Source organism: Drosophila guanche, unplaced genomic scaffold (genome assembly GCF_900245975.1).
Source record: "Drosophila guanche unplaced genomic scaffold, DGUA_6, whole genome shotgun sequence".
Taxonomy (NCBI): domain Eukaryota; kingdom Metazoa; phylum Arthropoda; class Insecta; order Diptera; family Drosophilidae; genus Drosophila; species Drosophila guanche.
Genome location: NW_022995743.1, coordinates 12,785,332 through 12,805,297, shown reverse-complemented (window position 1 = coordinate 12,805,297; position 19,966 = coordinate 12,785,332). Strand labels below are relative to the sequence as shown.

At 47.1% G+C, this 19,966-nt stretch overlaps 1 protein-coding gene across 1 annotated transcript in view; it reads left to right on the top strand.

Moving 5' to 3' along the window:
• Nucleotides 1-19,966, top strand: part of LOC117591819 (mucin-5AC) — a 32,521-nt gene that overhangs the window by 11,790 nt on the left and 765 nt on the right. Inside the window, exons 3-8 of the mRNA XM_034285156.1 lie at nucleotides 11,453-11,691; nucleotides 14,210-14,479; nucleotides 16,027-19,155; nucleotides 19,217-19,532; nucleotides 19,600-19,730; nucleotides 19,793-19,960. Of these exons, the coding sequence (XP_034141047.1) occupies nucleotides 11,453-11,691; nucleotides 14,210-14,479; nucleotides 16,027-19,155; nucleotides 19,217-19,532; nucleotides 19,600-19,730; nucleotides 19,793-19,960 (4,253 nt within the window). The remainder of the gene's footprint in view (nucleotides 1-11,452; nucleotides 11,692-14,209; nucleotides 14,480-16,026; nucleotides 19,156-19,216; nucleotides 19,533-19,599; nucleotides 19,731-19,792; nucleotides 19,961-19,966) is intronic.

Below are 19,966 nucleotides of genomic sequence, written 5' to 3'. Positions count from 1 at the left end.
CATAGCCATACCCATAACCATGGACATATGAATGGGACAGCCACCCGCTGGGTTGTGGCCACTACGAACAAGCACAAATTTACGATACTTACGAACGTATGTGTATGGGCCATGCACGGCCGATGGCTCGAACTCGAACCTCTGTCCGAGAGTACCAAGAGCCAGTAACAGTGACATAACAAGCGCAAATATTTTCAATAAAGAAACCAAGCACCAGGTGTGTGTGTGTGTTGTTTTGTTGTGTTCATTCTTTGATGGCTGGAACGGAACGGAACGGAACCAAATTGAACTCTGTGCCCTACCCAGAGCCAATCGAGTGTGGCCAAATTGTTCAAATCCTTGACCCATTTGTTTGACTTGTCTCTCTCTTTTATTTTGTTGCTTTGGCCATTTCGGCATTTCCGTTTCTCGTGTTGCAAAGTGCAAAATAAAACTCCGATGTATGTACACTCGACTCCATTCAATTTGCAGTCATTAAAGCTTTTCGGCCCCATAATTATAAACATAAAATGACGCCCCAAAAAGGGGTAACATTTTTGCTTGCGGTCTGAGGTTTTAGTTAGTTTTTTGTGTCACTTTTCTGCTGTTTGAGTGCAGGGAGGTTAAGCTGTCCATTAACCCATTTTGGTTAGCGAAATACGAAAGGAAGGAAATCGCAGGGGATAGGAGAGTTTACAGAATACGAGGGACACGTGAAAAGGTCGTCTGCCATTCGCGGATATGCCAAGAAGAGCAAACAAGTTTTTGCCCTAAGTCATTCGTTTCCTCTGTGGCCTTTTGTGACTGGGAAATTATGGGCCAGCTACTGCAAGCGTAGTGGAAACCTGTAATAAAAATATGCAGTTATCCTTGAGATTACGGTTCATCAGAGCGGCTCTATAAATATACACAGGCCTCTCTTTCGCTCTCTCCCTCTCTCCATTTAAGCAGGAAATGATGCCCAAAAGCAGCAACAGCAACCAACTCTGGCCATAAACACAATCTGTTGCCAATTTGGCAGCAACAACAAACACGATAAAGTCGAGGCCTGAAAGCCTGAGAGAGCCACAAGAAAATAAAGAAGAAGCCACCGCTTAACGAGCGGCATGCATAAAATATGCCCTTTGTGCGTTGTCCCGACATTGCATGGCTGATCTCCTGATTGCAGTCGGTTGTCGGTCCCAAGAAGCAGAGTTTTTAATAAAAATGTCAAGTCTTATGAGTGGGCAATGAATGGCCCGGGCCAGTCGGCCAGGCGGGAAGAGCAACGGGTTGGTATGTTGCAATGAGTTGGCAATTCCTTGGCCCATACGGATATGCCACTTACTAAAGGACAGACTACAGCTAAGCTAAACTGTTGGGCTGTTGGAGTGCTGTACAATTTAGCTTTGGTTTCTGGTAATTGATCGATTTGCACCCACAGCAGAATCCACCCACACCCAACCATTAATGCAATCCAATCAGTCATCAGCTTTGGAGGCGACTGTCATATTCGCATAAGTAGTCCTCGCATCAAGGCAATTCAGCCGCCGCCATCAGTGGATCTGATCTGCCAGAGAAGTGCATCATTTGGCAAAAGAATTCATTTGAGAGTGTGTTGGCGGAGACGGAGGAGCTCCAGCTCCACTTCAAAAGCCATTCAACTCTTGATTGACGGTGGCAGAGTTGGGATTGGGCACCGCACTCTCAAGTGTTATTTGCTTTAATAACCACTCGAGAATTGCATATCTTCGCGCCGTCGCGTCGCAGTGGTGTTGGTGCGTTGGGTTCGTTGAACCTTTATTTCCATTTCCATTTTGTGGAAGCCAATTCCTATCCACTTAGCGGGTTCAGAGTGCCCAAAGCACTTGGCGACTCATTGAGCTTTGAGTATGGCTTCTATGCGTATGATATCGGACCCACCACGCCCAGTCACGCCCAATTTCGAGTGGCACCCGCAGCCAAATGAAGCCTCAAGCCCCCAAAGAATATGCAAATGCGGTGGGAGAACAAAAGCAAATCAAAGTAAGCCTCAGAGAGGGAATCAAAGAAACCTTGCTGTTCACACAATAAATCACGACAACCAGAACAGCCTTATCCATAGCCATAGCTATAGCTCTGTCTGTGGGTAAAGCCATTGTAATTACAACAGCAACAGCAACAGCAAAGGCAACGGCAACGGCAACAATAGACATCTGGCCGACAAAACTAAGCCAAGATTGTTGACCATTTTGTCGCTGAAGCGTGCGGCAAAAGGTTTGTTTTTTCTTCTTGTCTTTTGTTGGGTTATTCTTTATATTCGCCAGAGGCAAAGAAAACAAACAGAAACAAACAAAAAGTAGGCGAAATTATGCGGAAAATTACAATGCATAGAAATTTTGTGACGTTGAGCGACAGATCTAATCGTGAATTATGTATTTCTGGGTGTAGGCTAAGGTTGCATAATCTGTCTCTTGAAAGAGAAATACAAACAGAGAAAGAGGGACTATTGATGGCATCGGTTATGCAAGATTAACGAAATTACTTTAAATTGATTTCACATTTGCCATTCTCCAACCATCGCTGGAGTAGCCCCAACAATCGCAGAATACCCGAAATACTTAGCTATCGATTACACTATCGATGCTTTTGCCATGCGAGTGTGCCGATAGTGTAAATAAATCTTTAACGCGTATTACGGCTCTGCAAACACTTTTCACACGTCTCGATCTGTTTATCCAAGCAACTAAGCCCCATTCAATTCATTTCAAATCGCGCAGTTCGTGGCATAACTCTGATTTAATGCAATAGACCAGACGCAAGGCAAGGCAAGGCTGGGCTAGAAACGTACTCAGTCAGAGACACAAAAACAATCCCTTTTACATAGCCATGCCAAACCGAATTCTCGTTGCCACTTGCATTTTAATGGAAACAACTCACTTAGTATGGCTGTTGCGCCACTGGGAGGTACGGTAGGTACCGCACCGCTCCACAGTAGGTTGGAGTAGACACAGTAACAGTAAGAGAAACAGAAACAGAAACAGATGCATAGATGCAGCCCAGATATAGAGCTGGAGATAGGGTGAGGAAAAAATACAGTTCTATTACTTAATATGCCACACTAATGCGAACAATGGCAGCACGACATCGTGGCCCAAGAAAAACCAACTCGGAGGAAAAAAAATAACCCCAAAAGACCAGAAACCAAAGACTCAGGCCAGACCGCAGCAGACACACGATCCTTCAGTTTTTTACTGTTTGGGTTTGCAGTCTCCAGACATTCAATCAACACCGCTGCGACTTATAGACCTACAAAACTCAAACCACAAACTTAGAAAGGCAACCCGAAGACCAGACCTCAGCATGTGCCGGGGAAAAATGTAAAAATGTGGCCCAAATGGAGTACGAGGAGGCGGACCCTGGGCGGTCAACAGCTTTTCACACCTTGCCGCATACGGTTCAGCGGGGATCAGTCGAGTTCTGGTCACTCCAGTTAGGGTTTTTATGTGCGTGATACAGTTTTCTATACTCCATTGATGGAGAACCAGTCACAGACCTCTTTTTGGCTGCATTCTATTTGGAGGTCTGGCTACGTGCCTGGGTTTTGGTATTTGTTCTACCCCCTAAAGTGGTTTTATTTTGCTTGGCATCTGTGGGAGATTGTGAGATTGTTGAGCGCTGACAATGGCAAGGAATTTCGTTTCGTTGCTGGAATGATAATTCAAGTGCTTTAATCTGCTCGAAAATATGTCTAGAACTGGAGCAAACATGAAGCTAATGCCAGCAGAGACTTAAACTAGTTTAGGAGTTGCAGGAGCTACTTTAGAGTGGGTTTTGAATTCATAAATTATTACATCATTTCTATGTAATCTCAAACGAAATCTATCCGTCAGGTTTGGGTTAATGCAGAAGCTTCAAATGTCATAGAAACTCGATGGTTTTATGTGGAAAAATATTCTAGATTTCACCAATACGTCTTTCTCTTTTTGTATCCTAGTGATCTTTGTCTGTGCTGAAGGTTCTGTATTCAGTTTACAATATTACGTTGGTTTTTGCACGAGATTTATGGCCTGCCCAGTGGGGCAAAGCCAAAGCCAAGCCCAGTTATGTCCATACAAAGTTGTGTGCCACTCAAGCACCACCAGCAACCAGCAACCAGCACCAGCACCCAACAATCTCTGTGTGTGATTTTTTTCGCGTTGATTCGAGTATTTGCAATAGCGAAAAAGAAACTCGTTTGCATTTGCGCTCGTAATTTAGTTTTAATATTTGCAATATAATTTTGTTGCTGCTTTTATTAGAGCACGCTTTGCAAATTACATAAAGTTATAGGAGCAACAACCGAAAGGAGTAACACAAAAATAAATGCTAAATAAAAAACAAAGAGCGGCTACAAAAAATGAACGCAAACAAACAGTGCAGTCGCACCTCGAAAAATAACAACAGCAAACACAAAACAAGGCAAAATGAAAATCATGGCACGAGCAGCTCCACTGGAAGCGACGCTGACGAAGCAGCCAAAAGGCGGAGGGCAAACCGGAAAACAGCAGCGAAGAGCCGCAGAAGAGTCAACATTCAAGTGTGAAGCCCAAATCAAACATCAAATAATTGATAGAATATTGACGGTGTGCCCTCAGAGACTAAATACACCAAAACCGAAAATGCAAATCAGCTGCGCGGCCTTTCACCCAAAACCTAACGATTGGGGGGACTCCACGGGCCAACTTTGAACCCAGCACGAGCGCCAAAAACGAAAAGACAGCGAAACGAAGGGCCAAAGTCTGGATTGGATCGTTGGAGTTTGTTTGCCTTTGGGCCAAGTCGTGAGGCTCTCCCTCTCTTTATCTCTGTGTGTGTGTGTCTGTAGCTGTGAGTAGACAAATGCCACCCGCACACGCTGCCCTGATGCCCAGGGAGCTGGAATTGAACCAGTTCTGGTTTTGGCCAGTCGCGGGAGTGGTATCGAGTAATGGCAACACAAAAACCGGCTAAAGAATTTCCCAGCTAAGAAGTTTTTCATGTTCGTTTGCCATTTTCATCGGTCCATGATCTCTGCTACTTAGGCAATGCCCTCGTCTTGGCTGCTGTTGTCCTTTTATGCTGCAGTTTTTGAATCGGCAAACAAACTCTATTCGTGTGTGAAAGATTACGAAACGTATCCCGTATTCTGAGCTTTCATTCATTGTAATTTATTCCCATTTTATATTTCCCCAGTTAATGTACAATTTCTCATCTTTTACATCCAACACTTTCCTTTAATTATGAATTTTCGTCTGCTGTTTCCATTTGTAAATGATTTCCATTAATCAATTTACTACAAAACTACCACAAGCTCACAAACATCAAGTGAAATTGTAAATCAATGGATACATAATTGTTTAATTTCCAAAATCAAGAGCCCAAAATCAAGCGAAACCAATAAATTAATTGACTCGAATCGAAGAGCGCGATGAGCGATGGAAATTTCACTTTCGTTTTGGGCCTTGCCTTCGGGGGATTGCGTTCAACAGATTCATTCATTTCACCGCCCAAGACTGACCTCAGTGGGAATTATGTAAGGTGTTTTATTTTTTGGGTTTTGGACAGCAGCCGTGACCACGCCCAGCAGCGGAAGGCAAAGGCCTTTGTTCGGTGGAAGGTTTTTAACTTAAATGGTTTACAAATTTATGCGGTTTTCACCAAAAAATGCTTTCAATTTTGTGTTCCCAGGGTGGGGAAGGGGTGGGATAGTGACACCGTTGAGGAATGTTTCCCATTTATGGCATACTAAAGCCCAGATATGATCTCAGATCTGGATGAAATGACCAGCAGAGAGAAAACCGACCAACAGTTGCAAGTGCGCTGACAAGCGGCCAAGCAGTGCAACAGTTTCGCAGTCACCTGCTTCCCCATTGACCAAAAATCGACTTATAAATAGTATAATTGGCGCACAAGTTGCACTATTTATGCAAATACTCTCAGCGAACGAGGCAGAAACGAGCAAAACAAAGTCGAAAAATGTATGCTGAACCAGTTTAAATTGCTATACGCTCGATTACTGGTTTTCATAATTGATTTATGCATATTTTGCTTCGAGCCCCAATTTCCGACACGACTCGCACAATATCCGCCTTTCGGCCGGTGAGAGAAATAAGTACGGCAAAAATTCCAATCAATCATCTGAGTACAAGACCACAGTTCAGCCAAGGACATGGCGGCTTTGGTGGCAATTAGAATGCGCCTGCCCCTTGAAAAGGCCAACACCCAACACCCGCATAAAGAACGAAAGAACATAAGAACTTCTGATCGGGAGGGGGGCACCGGACAACATTCTAATCCCAGCAAGAACCTGTTCATGACTAGTCGCTCAATCTCCGCAATTATTTCTGCCTTACTCGTAATTGTATTTAATTTGTAGGAGCCAGTGGGAGTGCTTCGGTGGCTCTGTTGTCCCCGACTGTGAGGCAATTAGAAACCCGACACTTGATTCTTACTTTGAGGGTGTGTAGTGAGTTCTGCGAGTTGGCGACCACATTCCCCGGGTGACATGTCTCTCGAGGGTGTTTAATTAAAGGTTTCCAGATTGATTTCCCTGTTGGCTGTAACAATTAACGATTGGTGTTCGACTGCTGGAATGTGTTTACATTATATGTATCTATTTCTGACGATTGCCGTGCACTTTAAAGATATTTCTCTTCATTCTAAACATATTCTTCTGATCACGATATATAGATATATTTTGTTTGTTGGCAAGCTGCTAAACATCTGCTGGCCTACCCCACTGGTAATGTTTTGTTGTTTTCCGCGGGTGGACGTGAAATTCGTTTATTTGCTGACAAATGTTTGCAGCTTAGCATTTTGCCATTTGCCATTTGCTACTTGCCACACATTTGGCGCAGTTGGAAGCGTGTGCTGCCCCTCGCCGCACCCTGCCACAATGTTTGTCCAACAATAACCGCCACCACAGAGCAGCCACAGCTACACTTGGAAAAACTTTACAATTATGTTCAAAACTGATACACAAAATATACTGATATCGGGCGCCTGTTTTTGCCGAGTGTAAGTGTAAAATGCTGGCTTCAGTCCGAAGGCAACCAGCTGGAGAGTTGTCGGACGAGTCGCCTTGCAACAGTTTTCTTTGTTTTCGCTGCTTGCGTTTTGGTTTGGTTTACTTTTTGTGTAACAAGTTTGCATATGTAATTAACCAGCAGTCAGGCAGTCAGTAGTCAGTGGAGTGCGAGTGCGAGTGCGGGTATTAGTAAATATAATTAAAAAATAAATTGGAATTTGTGTTGAGCAAACACCCACCCAAACCACGCTGATGCAAGCAGTCCACGGCATGGCCGAAACACACAACACAAAATTCTATCAGAGCAACAAACAAACGACTTGGGCGCAAAACTTGTCAGTTTTAAATGACTCACTTTCATCTTTGACGCCTGCAAGAGTTCTGTGTCGGGCCGCGCCTGACATTGACCTTGGAGTGGGCTGAGAGCATTATTTTCTAATTAGCAAATAGCCGGAGGAGGAGTCTTGCCTTGTCCCCACCACTTGACAGAGTTCTCAAGTTTGTCTTTGATATTATCGCGATCTGAGTCGGAAGCTTATTGTTCTCTGGTTTTTCGATTTTACCCCTTTGGTGCTTTTTACGGGTATTGTTATGCTTCTCTTATCATTCTCTTTCTGATCACTTTGGCCAAGTCCATTAAAAGTGAGTAAATTAAACGAAATTATATATTTTGTCAAGAGTAAAGAATCGCTAGAATAATAACAATATCGGGTTTACTGAACTGGGCGTGGGGGGAAATATGATGTCAGAGGTAGGAAATGAGTTCTGCCTGGACGAGCATCTGGGAATTTATGGGGTTACTCAGGCCACACGCCTTGTCACTATACTTCTAACCAGCCGGCAGGTAATCGCTGTGGGAGTGTCTTCATTTCGGGCTTTTATTACCCTTGATGGGCGATAAAACAAAAATGCGAAATTGATTGAGCAATTGTAGAGTGCTTCTCACGGGTTTGTTCTTCCTTATGTTGGAATGCAGATTTAACCAGAAAATATAAACTAATGCTCCACCAAAGCATTGCCATAGCAGTGCTTTCAGAACTGCCAAGCAAGCAGTGCTTAGCGGCTGTCAAACTGTTACAATCGAAACTACGCCACAAAACTGTAAACTGCAGCGGACGACCTTCAATCAGAATTGAAGAAGCGGCAACACAAAATACAAAAGCATCTGCGAATGGTGCATGGCGTCGGAGAGCGGCCAGCCGAGAAACTTGATTAAAGTTAAGAAAAGAAAAAAAACGTAAAGTTCAACTTGTTTCTACCATCATTTGTTGCTCTTTTCCAGTGCTTTTGTTGCTATTGTTGCTGCTGCACTTCTGTTGAGGCTTTTGCGCCACGGCTTGACATTTCGCACAAACTACAAAAAAACGAGCGCTGGCACTGCAGCATTTCATGCTTTTATTTTCGCAATTTGTTGCAACAACTATATGTAGTATGTATATCCATCCATCCCCACCCCAATGGGATATAATGAATCTGAAAATGCTCATGCCATTGTCACTGGCATAATTAGCTGGATGCTCTCCCAGTCAGGCCCCACCAATCGGCCAGCAATTACACGCCGAAAGATGCGCGCCATGCGAAATCAGCAGCGGTCTGCACCTCCACCAGCCCAGCGAGACAGCAAGTTTGAAATTCTTAGCTGAAAAAAACCTGTAAATGTCAAACTGTCAGGTAAGCAGTGGAACGTAATAAGGCACAGTGGTTGATGCTTTGAAGGTGTTTGTTGCACTTGCGATTCTTTCATGTTAAATGGAAACAAAAGAATATTCAAAAATATTAATAAGATTGGAGCGGAAAAGATCTCAAAATCTAGTTTGGCGTTTAATTTATTCACTTTTAATCACATTGAGATCTACGTTTTAAATTATTGAATCTGGTTAGTTTAACTAGAACCTAGGCCGACTCCACTGTGCGGCCCGAACAGCAGGGCACTTGATGTGACCAGGGGCCCAGTACAAGTCCACCTAGCCCCACACCAATCGCCGATCGGCAACTGGAAATGGTATTGAACTGAACACACAACGCCCCATTGTCGTGGCTATTTTAGATGGTCTTCGGTCTTCGCTTTGGCAAATGCCAAATGCAGCCGACAGTTTGAGAGGAACTAGCTTAGAGCAGTCCAGGCGGGCGGCGGCAAAGTTAAAACAGATTTTGAAAGCCATTGTCAAAGGGGGCAGACGAAACGAGGGACTAACTCAATGGGGCAAGAATAGGCTTTGCCATCGCTTGTCATATTGAGACTTGAACAAAGACTAACAAAACTACAAAAATAAACTTCTAGATTATTGTATTGAAATTTTTACTTAAACATGTCGCAGGTTAGCTAGCCGGTGTCCACATTGGAGAACAGGAAAGGCAAGAAATATGAGGATAAACCAACCCGTGGGATGTTTGAGCTTTTATTTATACGGTCTGGGCTATCCAAAGTGTAACGGCCTTGTGGGGACGGTCATCAGTGATTCCACTCAGGCAATTACAATAAATTCCAATTGCGATCGATAGGCTTATTTATGCGACAGTAGCCCGAAGGTGATCCTCACCTAGTGTAAACTTCTGTCTAGAAATAGGCAAATGTGTCACGACACATAAACGAAATCCATTCATTTGATGGCTTTTCGATTTTGGGTCAAGTGCACACACAGAATGCTAATGAGATGGATCCGAAATGGGACAAAAGAGATAATTTGAATAAAAGAAAATTAATTGTATTCACTCAAATCAGATCTGCAATGCCCACTTTAGAAACATGGAGCGATAGTGCAGAGTCAACGGCAGAGTAGAGCGAACGATTTGATCTACCTTTTGCGGATTAGAGTTTGTAGGCTTGGGAAATACACAACAACTCTTGCCCAATCGCAGAAGGAAAATTTAATTATTAAATATATTTATATTATTATCAATGGGATACGAACTCGGGACTCTTTGCTTTCAAAATCAAACAGAACAGAACACAAAGTGTACGCGGAACTTAGAGGGCAGCGCCATCAAACGAAGCCGTCTGACGTCTGCCCAATGGCCACGTGATCTTATGAGCAAGCAGTGTAAGAATGAGCGCACAGACGAACTGCTTTACGAAAGTAGAATATACGTAGATTTAACACAATCAAATGAATGAGAGAAAATAAGTGCACTAATGGGGAGTGACTTGATGGCTTTTAATTAAACATCTATGGTGTCGCCTTGGCATAGAAATCTTGATGATACTCTTCGACACATGCTCAAGCAATTAATCAATCCCTAAACTAATCCCAACCCAATCATTTCGACAGCTTGCAGCAAATGTGGCAGACGTGGCAATTTGCTGCAACGCCTCGTCGCGTTCTTATATGCGATAATAAACGGCCATTATTTGTAGTTAAAAAATCGTTTTGAAAAAAAACAAAAAAACAAGGTGTGAAGCCCAACAGTGCGCCCCCAGCACCAACCCGATCATTTCGGTGTAGGCGTTGTCGTTGCCCCACTCCACATCTCTTGCATAAATTTGTTTGATAAAATTTTCAATGAGTCGCTGACGCTGATGCTGAGGCTGCTGCAATTTCGTTTGAAATATTGCGGCCACATGATATTTCAATTTTCAATTAGTGACTCCAAAAACTGTCGACACGCGAAGACAGGGAGGGAGAGAGGACAAGGAAAAGACCAAAAACTTTGCGTGGTTTCAAATGAATTTGCTTGTTACTTTGTGGCCCAACATTGTGGGTCAAAGAGTCAGGATTGTGACGCATGCAACGTCGCGTCGGCTGCAGCTCTGAGCTCTGGGTGAAGTGAACCCACCTCCAAGCCGTGCCTGCCGCCCGTCTCCTACCTCTTGTGGCAGTGCGAGTATTTCGCCAGACGCCAGAGAGTTGACCCCCGCGGTACACAACGCGAAATGATGTTAATGTCCGCTTTAAGTCTGTTACACTTTCCTTTTTCAATCACCTATAATCCTGTAAAAAAAAAGAAACAAAAAAATAAAGAGAAGATGTTGCAAAAAGCAAATCGTGACAAATGGAACCAGCTTGTACACTCTCGAAATTGGAGATATTTTAAGACCATAACATGAGCAGAAATAGTAGTAAATGTTTTCATAAAATACAAATCAAAAGGTATACAATTTTGATGGCTGGAGATGGGACTCCCCTGCCCTGCCGTATCATTCACATTTGTTTGGCAAATATGTGCCAAAGGCTGCTCTTTTTTTTGCCATGCTGTGACAAATTTGTGACCCAAAAAGTGAGAAATAATTTATTTATTTATTTATTACACTTTTCGCACAATTAGGCGCAATGATGTTGAAGTTTTTGAGAGCTCTATTTCATGGCTAAACGCTGCCAAAGGCGCTGAAAGGTGTCAGAGAGGAGAGTGCGTGCGTGGTGTAATTAATTGACTGCTGATTGCTGACACATTCGCCTGGCCTGGCCTGGCCTGGCCCTACAACAACAATTAACTCTCATGTATGACCTTCCCTCTGTCTCTCTTTTGCAGATACCTCCAGCTATTATTTCCCATCTCAAAACCGTTTTGTGCCATCGTCTGGGGCCTTTCCCCGCCAGCAGCAGCAGTCGTTGGGTAACTTCCGCGGCAGCTCCGGAGGATTCTCGCCTGCTCCGGGCTCTTACCAGGAGCAGCTCCTATTCATAGCCAATGAGAATGGCGCCAAGCAGGTGCCAGCGGCTGGCAGTTCGCCGTTCGGATCGCCATTCGGCGGCAGCTCACAGTTTGCGGTAAGTTAATGCTCCAAAATTTAAATTGAAATTCCATTTTCTGTTTCTCAGATTACATTTCCTTATGTGGTGCTATGCCCGTAAGTGGTGGAGGGTGGGTGGATGTTACCAATTATGTTGGGTTTTCCGTTTTTCGTTGCTTTTCCAGGCACGCCAAGTGCCAATCAACGCCAAAAACAAAACCAAATCAAATCCAATTCAAAAAGCAAACCACATGCCACATATGCATGATGATTTATGGATTTCTACAGACGAGAATGCAATTGCAAAATGGTTGCTCAGTCAGGATATATCGGAATTAATAGTACCATAAGTAGGTAGGCCTGCAAATTATGGCACGCGACTTTGCTTGGCTCAGTTTCCGTAAGCCGAACACAACGCAGGGGCATCCAAACAAAAACTCAAATCAGATTACGGATATAAAATGATTGCGTGAAAGAAATGTCGGTAGCCGTCGGCCATTCATTCCCTTCCCACCCACCCCCGCGAGGCATACGCGTACTTTCACTTGACCAAAGACAAACAAAGCGAATCGGCTTCTGCATATCAACGAATCAGCAAAGTAATTCCCGACTATTGTTGAATATTCAAAAGCTACGAATGCACAGCAGAGGCAGAGCGGAGTGGTGGGGTGGTGTGGTGGGGTGGTGCAGCGAGTTTCTTAATTGAAAAAAGTGTAAACTCATATTGTTTATCATCAGCTTCTTCAAATAATTACCAGTTTTTGGCCCTAATTGAAATGCTCTCTTCGTGAGGGCCCCAAGAGTGGCAGAGTGATAAGTCGGAGCACACAGCAAGCGGTCTGTAGCTCCACGGATTTGCTGCCTAATGGAACTGACTTCTTTATGGCCCGTTGCATTTGCCCAGACAAAAACTCAATTAACTTGGCCCTCGGCCAGATGCAGTCTGTTGATTGTGGGCCTTCAGTGAGACGCAGTGAGAGATGGAGCGAATGAACGAAGACAGGCTCCTGGATAGATTCCTGCTTCGACTGCACTTTATTTGTTTCCCTGATCCCCTTAGAGTCCACGATGCACGCTTAATGGCAAACTGTGGTTCATGGGATGAATGAATGGTTGATTGGCCCGCCTCAATGTTAGTCCAAGGGGAAAGTGCAATAAACCCTCCTCCCTGCCCCGTCTCTCTTCTGTTGACTTCTTCTCTCAGCTTTCCACATAGCCAAATCCATTCGTAGAGACGTGAGCAGAGCTTTCATAGTTTCATTATGCTATCCATATTGACAAATGTCTTGGAAATTTGTGTGTGTATTTTTAATTTCCCCCACCGTCGAACCGACTGACGACTGGCGATCGCTTTCTTCTTTCCCATTAGCCATTAACAATCTACCACAAAGCTAATGCAGCTCCAGCTCCAACTGTTGACAATGGAGGAGTGAAATTTTGATCCAAGATCACTCCACGTTCCCCCACATACGGCCGCCCATTTAATGTCTGTTAATCAGAGTAGGTCCAACGATGCCCAGCAGCTGGGGAGAAAATCTTTGGCCAACAAATTGCTGCCAGCCAGCCAGCTATCGGTGGAGGAAAAGCCGAGCTCTGATGCGTAAACGCTACCGCCGCCAAGAAGCGGAAAAATAAATGCATTGAAATGCGCCTTTTAGCAACAAAACTCGCGTTTTGTATGCAATTTGCTTAACAGAGCACAACTTCAGCCTCATAGCCAATGCAGTCCGACTCCGACTCCGACTCTGGCTCTTCGACTTTCAAAAAAAAATCAAAGAAATCAAATCCAAACAATACAAATAAGTAATAAAAATGGATAACAACGAGAGCAGCAAGTACTTTGAGGCCGAGAAACTGGCAGACATTTTTGACTGGGACTGGGACTGGGACGGGGCCGGGGACGGGGCTATGCGATTGGATAATTAGTGAGTCGTTGAATATCGAAACGACCTTGATACACTTCAATCAAATACTTCCAATCGATTTTCATTGTTTGTCTGCAGCTTTCGACGTCGATTTCATATCCAAAATCTGTCCAAAGCGCTTTGGCATTGTCTGCAGCACGTTGCTTCGCATAGAAGTGGAGCTGCAGTCAAGACTATGACCAACTATTTGTCAACTTGAGGTGCCACAGCTTATGGTAGTTCTGTCACCTAAGCGGAATATCTATTGAAGCCCTCTCTCAACCTACATCAAAGTCAAAGTTCCATGTCGGCTTACATTATTCTTCGCCCAGTGATAGGTGATGGAAAAGTGCTCCAGTTTTGAAATGATATTAAGCCTTTGATGCATATTTGAATCTATCTAAAATCGTTACTGACTCATGAATTGATGATTCAACTACAATTCCAGATTTAAGTAGAACAAAAAGTCCCCTAACCAGTGATTCGAATACATTTTTAGATGGGAATTTTGAGGAGTTTCTCTTGCTCTCTTGACAGGGAGCGAAAAGTCCCAACAAAATGCCAAACTAATTTACCAACTACATTGCTCTGCCTCAGCATTAACCCAACATAATGTTTTTGTTTTGTTTTCCCTTCTCCATTTTGCCACAGAAATCGCCACCGAATCGCCAGTCGGACTATTACGATATCTCGCCACGCCCCTTCGGAGTGCCCGCGGGGCCAGCGCCAGGCGGCGTTGGTGCAACGTCCGCGACGTCGTCGTCGTCGTCGAGCAGCGGCTTCACACGCTCCAAGGCGATACGCAACGGCAGCGGCAGCGGCAGCGGCACAGGGAACAGCCTGAGCGGTGGCTTCCAGCCTCAGACGCAGCGCATCAATGTGCCCCACCAGCAGACGCAGTTTCTGGCCCACTTCAGTGAGGTAAGGAGAGAGAGAGAGAGAGAGAGAGAGAGAAAGTAAAAGCAATTTCAATTGGAATAACAAGAAACACAGAAACCCAAACAATTTCGTTTTGTTTTGGCATTGCATAAGAGCCAGCAAAACAATTGGCTCTGCTCTGATTTTGGCCAATATCAGGCTACGGTTCGGTGTTTGGAGCTGGAAGCCATTTGCCTGCTCTTACGTGACTTCCACATCTAAAGCTAAATGTGTGCTCGGGCCAGAACCAGTTCGGCTTGGCTCGGGTTCGACAATGTATAGCCAAAAAACCACAAAAAAGATCAATCGAATTATAGCACAAATTTTTGTACCTTTCACCTGGAATCACATTTCATGCTTCCCCCATCTCATTATCTATTTGCAAAAGCAAACCACATAAATGTGTATTTGTTTTATTTACTTATATGTTTCTGTTTACCTTTGAGAGGGTATTGTGCGGGGTATGCCATCGTTTTGCAACTGCACACAACTATACGAATGCTTATGGCACATCCGTTCGTCCACCTGTTGTCGCTTTGGCAACAAGAAACTAGTTTGGGAAGGCAATCCTAATTCATTCCTAAGAAAACCCCCGCATAACTTCCCATTTCATTTCGAGATTTTTCTATTCACTTTGATTTCATTTGAAGCCATTCGAAAGCATAATTGAAATATCTGCCCCCATCATGGTTCCGCCGCTCTCTTTCTGTGCGTTTATTTTTGGATGTGCCTCCCCCCACATCAATTTCTCAGTTTAATTGCTGCCATTTGTTTGGGGCCACTCCAAGCGAAAGTGCTGGCTTAAATATCAAATCAGCTCACGATTAAGCGGCAATAATGATGATTATAACGCAGTTGGTATTATTTATGGAAATGGAACATGAATTGGGGGCCAAACACTCGAATGATGGATGATTAATCTGTGAATGTGAACACGTTCATCGTCTTCATTCTCATTCCCATTTGCCGTTCTCCAAGAGCACTGGCAATCTCCAATCACACAATCCACACGAATGCCAGATCTCAATATATTTGGCAACCTGCAGCGAGGAAAATGGTCGGAAAAGTCCTAACCCCAGACAGCTGGAGGTTGCCAGCACATAAAAATTAAATAAATACGAGCGCATAAATTATGGACAGCTGCAGGGGCGATGTGGGGGAAGGGGAAATTTGCACAAAACGCTTAAGACAAATTTTTGGAGAATCAGTTGAATGGATTGCTTGGCAGGGGAACAGAGGCCAATGGGTAGTGGGGCTCTGCACCTGAGAAGAGTTCGCACGCAAAACAATTGACAGACGAACCGCAGAGCAGAGCAGCGCAGAGCAGAGCAGCGCAGCTCTGGGATTGTGTGAGGTTCGTGTCCATGTCGAAACTGTAACAGTTTCCCATGACGACAACCGCAAGAGTCGAGGCTGTGAACGTCTTGGCGTGGTCTGATCTGCTGCTGCTCCGCAATCGTAACAATGCACCGAAGTTAGCGCCACGAATCTGCAATCTGTGGCTAACTGCTGCTCATCTGCCTGTCTCTCTCCTTCTATATTTTTTGCAGAATGACAAGCGACCGACGTCCAGCAATGCGGGCAGTCGTCAGTTTGGGCATGGCGGTGGATTCTCACCCACACGGACGCGCGCCCAGACTCAGGCTCCAGTCTCGGCACTGCCAGAGTCTCCGGTCACAGCAGCGCCAAGTCCGTACAGGCCGCGCAATCGCTATCAGCCGGGCACATCCTCCACAGCAGCCCTCACATCCACCACGGACAGCAGTGCGGAGGTGAGCAGCAAGAGGTACAATCGCTTCGGCAGCAACCGCTCCAAGGCGCCATCCTCGACCACAACCACGCAGAACACACCCGCGGATCGACCCAGCTTCGGACGCAAGTCGCCCAATTCCCGGCGGCCGGTGTTCATCAGTCGAGAGGTCAACGAGCCGCTGAGTGCGACGAGCAAGCGACCCTTCAACTACAACAGCGCCAGCAGGCTGAAGCTGACACGACCCACAGCCCGCACCACCAGCACCACTGAGAGCGCTGAGCAGGAGGAAGAGGAGGAGGAGGAGGAGGAGCGGGAAGAAGAGCTGGAGAGCGGTGAGCAGTACGAGCAGGAGTCGGAGGAGCACCCTGAAGATCACTCGGAGTCGTCCAGTCTGGAGAAGTTGCCGCTGCAGGAGGAGCCAGAGGTAACCCCAGTGACAATTCCACAGAACGAAGCTGCCAGTCCGGAAACTGCAACCCAAAATGAAGAGGAAAACACGGATCCGTCCAGCACCAGCAGCACCGAAGAGTCTCAAACCGATTCTGCAGAGACGACAGGCTCCAGCGAGGCCCCCACCACGCTGCCCTCCAGCAATGACTACGAGTACGCGGAGGATGAGGAAAATGATAAGGCTAAGGCCACCACACCAATGGCCCAGGAGAGTGAATCCACCGAAGAGATACTGTTGGAGGGCACCACGGAACCGCCACTGCCAGAGAGCACCTCAGAGCAGGAGCAGCAGGATCCTGTCATTGACAAGCAGGAGGATCCTCAACCTTCCACGCCCAAGGAAACGTCATCCAAGCAGGAGGAAGAATCCGAGTCGGGGTACGACGACGAAGAGGGGAGTCTGGGCGAGGGCGAGGGCGATGAGTACGAGTACGAGGATGAGGAAGGCGGCGACGGAGAGCACGAGGACTCCACCAGTGAGACAGAAACGCAGGACTCCAGGCCAACGACAAGCAGCGAGCACAAGGAAGATCGCGAGGTAATCTCTGTGGTGACCACCAAGAGCGTGGTCAATGGCTCAACTGTGATCCCTGCCCCCGTCACGCCGAGTATGCCCACGGAGGAGAACGAGAAGGAGGAGGAGCAGCAGACAGATGTGCAAAAGGAAACCCCAGCCGAGAGCGAAGACACGGCCAATGCCACCGAGAACTACGTTGTGGTTGCCTCGATACAGCCTAGCCGAAGCATCAACGGAGCCCGCTTCCTCACCTTCCCGGCCATCGAGCAGGAGGAGACCAAGCAAACGCTCTCCGAGCTGGAGCGAAAGGTGCACTCCAAGCAGCAACAGCAGCAGCAGCAACAGAAGCAGCCCGAGAGCAGCGAGGAGCCGAGCACCTCCTCCACATCTACCCAAGCGCCGCCGCTGGCCGCCTCCACCGAGAGCATCATCGATAAGTTGGACCGCGTTCAGTCGGAGCTGTCCAGCGGCCTGTTGTCCGGCAAGTATCCGATCATCAGCCAAATGGACTCCTCCACACCAGCCACCAGCACCACGCTGGGATCGGGATCCGGAAATGGTCGATTTGCGCCTCACATACGGAAGTTCCAGCCAAAGACTACGCCGGCGCCGAGCACCACGAGCAGTGGCAGCAGCCGGGTGAAGGTGCAGCACTTTGACGAGAGCGAAATGGACGAGCTGGCTGGCCTTTTGCCCGTGGGATTCAAGCCAAAATCCAGCTACAAGAACCGCAAGATCACCACCACCACCACCTCCACTACGGAAGCACCCGCCGTGGAGCCACCTAGGAAGCCAGGACGCAACAGCACCATCAGTCGGTCCTTCAAGAACGGTCAGGTGACCGTGCAGGATGTGGCGTTGGCGGGTCTGCTGCCCAAGGGCTACAAGCCACCCAGAACAACAGCTAAAACAACGACAACGACAACGACCGGTCCGGAGGAGGGCGGCAGCAGCAGCAGCTCCAGTCTGGAGAGCCTCTTCAGTGGCATCAAGTTCGACGACAGCTTGGCCGCACTCCTGCCCAAGGACTACAAAGTGAGCAGCACGCCGCGGCCCGCCTTTACGACTGTGGACGACATCTCCAAGTTTCTGCCGCCCGGCTTCAAGCTGAACAGCAGCAGCACCACCACGCCCCGATCCCATCCCGTGGCCGTGCCTTTCGATGATCTGAGCAAGTTCCTGCCGCCCGGCTACAAGGCGCCCGCCAAAGAGAAGGCAGAACCCGTGCCGAAGCTGCCCGAAGGCATCTTGAAGCCCATCAAAATAGAGGATCTGAGCGCCCTCCTGCCGCCGGGCTTCAAGCTGAACGAGACGACCAAGACCACGGACACGTCGAGTGATGAGGATCTGCTGGCCTCGCTGCTGCCACCGGGATTCAAGTCGCCGAAGGTACATCCCGCCTCCACCTCCACCTCCACTACGACCAAAAGGCCAACGACCAAGACGCTCGCCTCGAGCACCACGGAAGCCCAAGCGGGCGAAGGAAGCAGCGGCCTGAAAGTGGTCTTCCCGAAGGGTTTCCACAAGAGACTCGGATCGCATCGCCTGACCACGCCACACCCCGGCAACGATGGCCAGGCTGACGCTGCGACACCCTCGTCGGACGGCACACCGCCAGTTGTCATCAAGAAGGGTCCACCCCAGCGAGCCACCACAGAGTTCACCGGCTGGCCCACACCGCCCACCACGCCGCTGTCAATCGAGAAGCTGAACGCCCAGACCATCAACTTTGAGGATCTGCTAACACCCAGCGCCAGCAGCAGCACCACCAGCACCAGCACATCCACAACGAGCACCACGACAACGACAACACCGCGCCCCACCAAACCAGGACACTGCACTTCCGATTGTGATCTGGCAGCCACCATAAAGATCATCGACGGAGTGGCCTGGAAGCCGGAGCTCCTGGATCACAACACGCTCGAGTGGAAGAATCTAGCCCACGAACTGGAGGCGCAGGTAGGTTTTGCCCTTCTTTCATCGCCTCTTGCCGCTCACTCCACGTTCCTTTTCGTTTCAGCTGAATGAAGTCTACTCCAGCGCTGATCAGCTGAACAAATGGTACAAGAAGGTGCGCATCGATAGCTTCAGCAAGGGCAGTGTGCTGGTCGATTATTACGTGGAGCTGGCCAACATAACGGAGGATGTGGACACGCAGGAGATCCGGCAACTGTTCCACGATGCGCTGACCAAACCCGTGGCCCCAGCACTGCCCGACAAGGATGCCCAGGAGAATGAGACGGACAGCGTGTCCGGGCCGCAGGAGGAGCAACTAGTCACGGCCAGCTATCAGATGGGTAAATACATCATTGATCCAGTGGCCACCGATTTCAGTGGTAAGTAGATGGGACATTTAGGCGCTCTTGACACCAGCTAATTCCCTCCGTTTGTGTCTGCCATCAGTCATAGCCAAGAATGTCAACACAAATGTGGAGTTTGCCGAGGAGGATCTGCTCATTCCCCAGTGGGCCATTGTCGTGATAGTGATTGGAGTTGGATCCCTTGTGTTTATCATCATCTTTGGCGTCACAGTGGTAAGTCGTAGCATTCCGTCTTCCTGTTGTTCTCCACTACAACTTGTGGCCCCAACTTTCAGCTGCTTAATCGTCAGAAGAGGGCCAAGAAGACGCCGATTCCGCTGACCAATGACATGCTGAACGAGCTGAAAGTCAATCACATGGGTGGAGCGGATAACTATGGTGTGGATGACTTCTACAACATTGATGACCCCTGGAACGATACCAAGCAACCGATAAAGCCGAAGGTATGT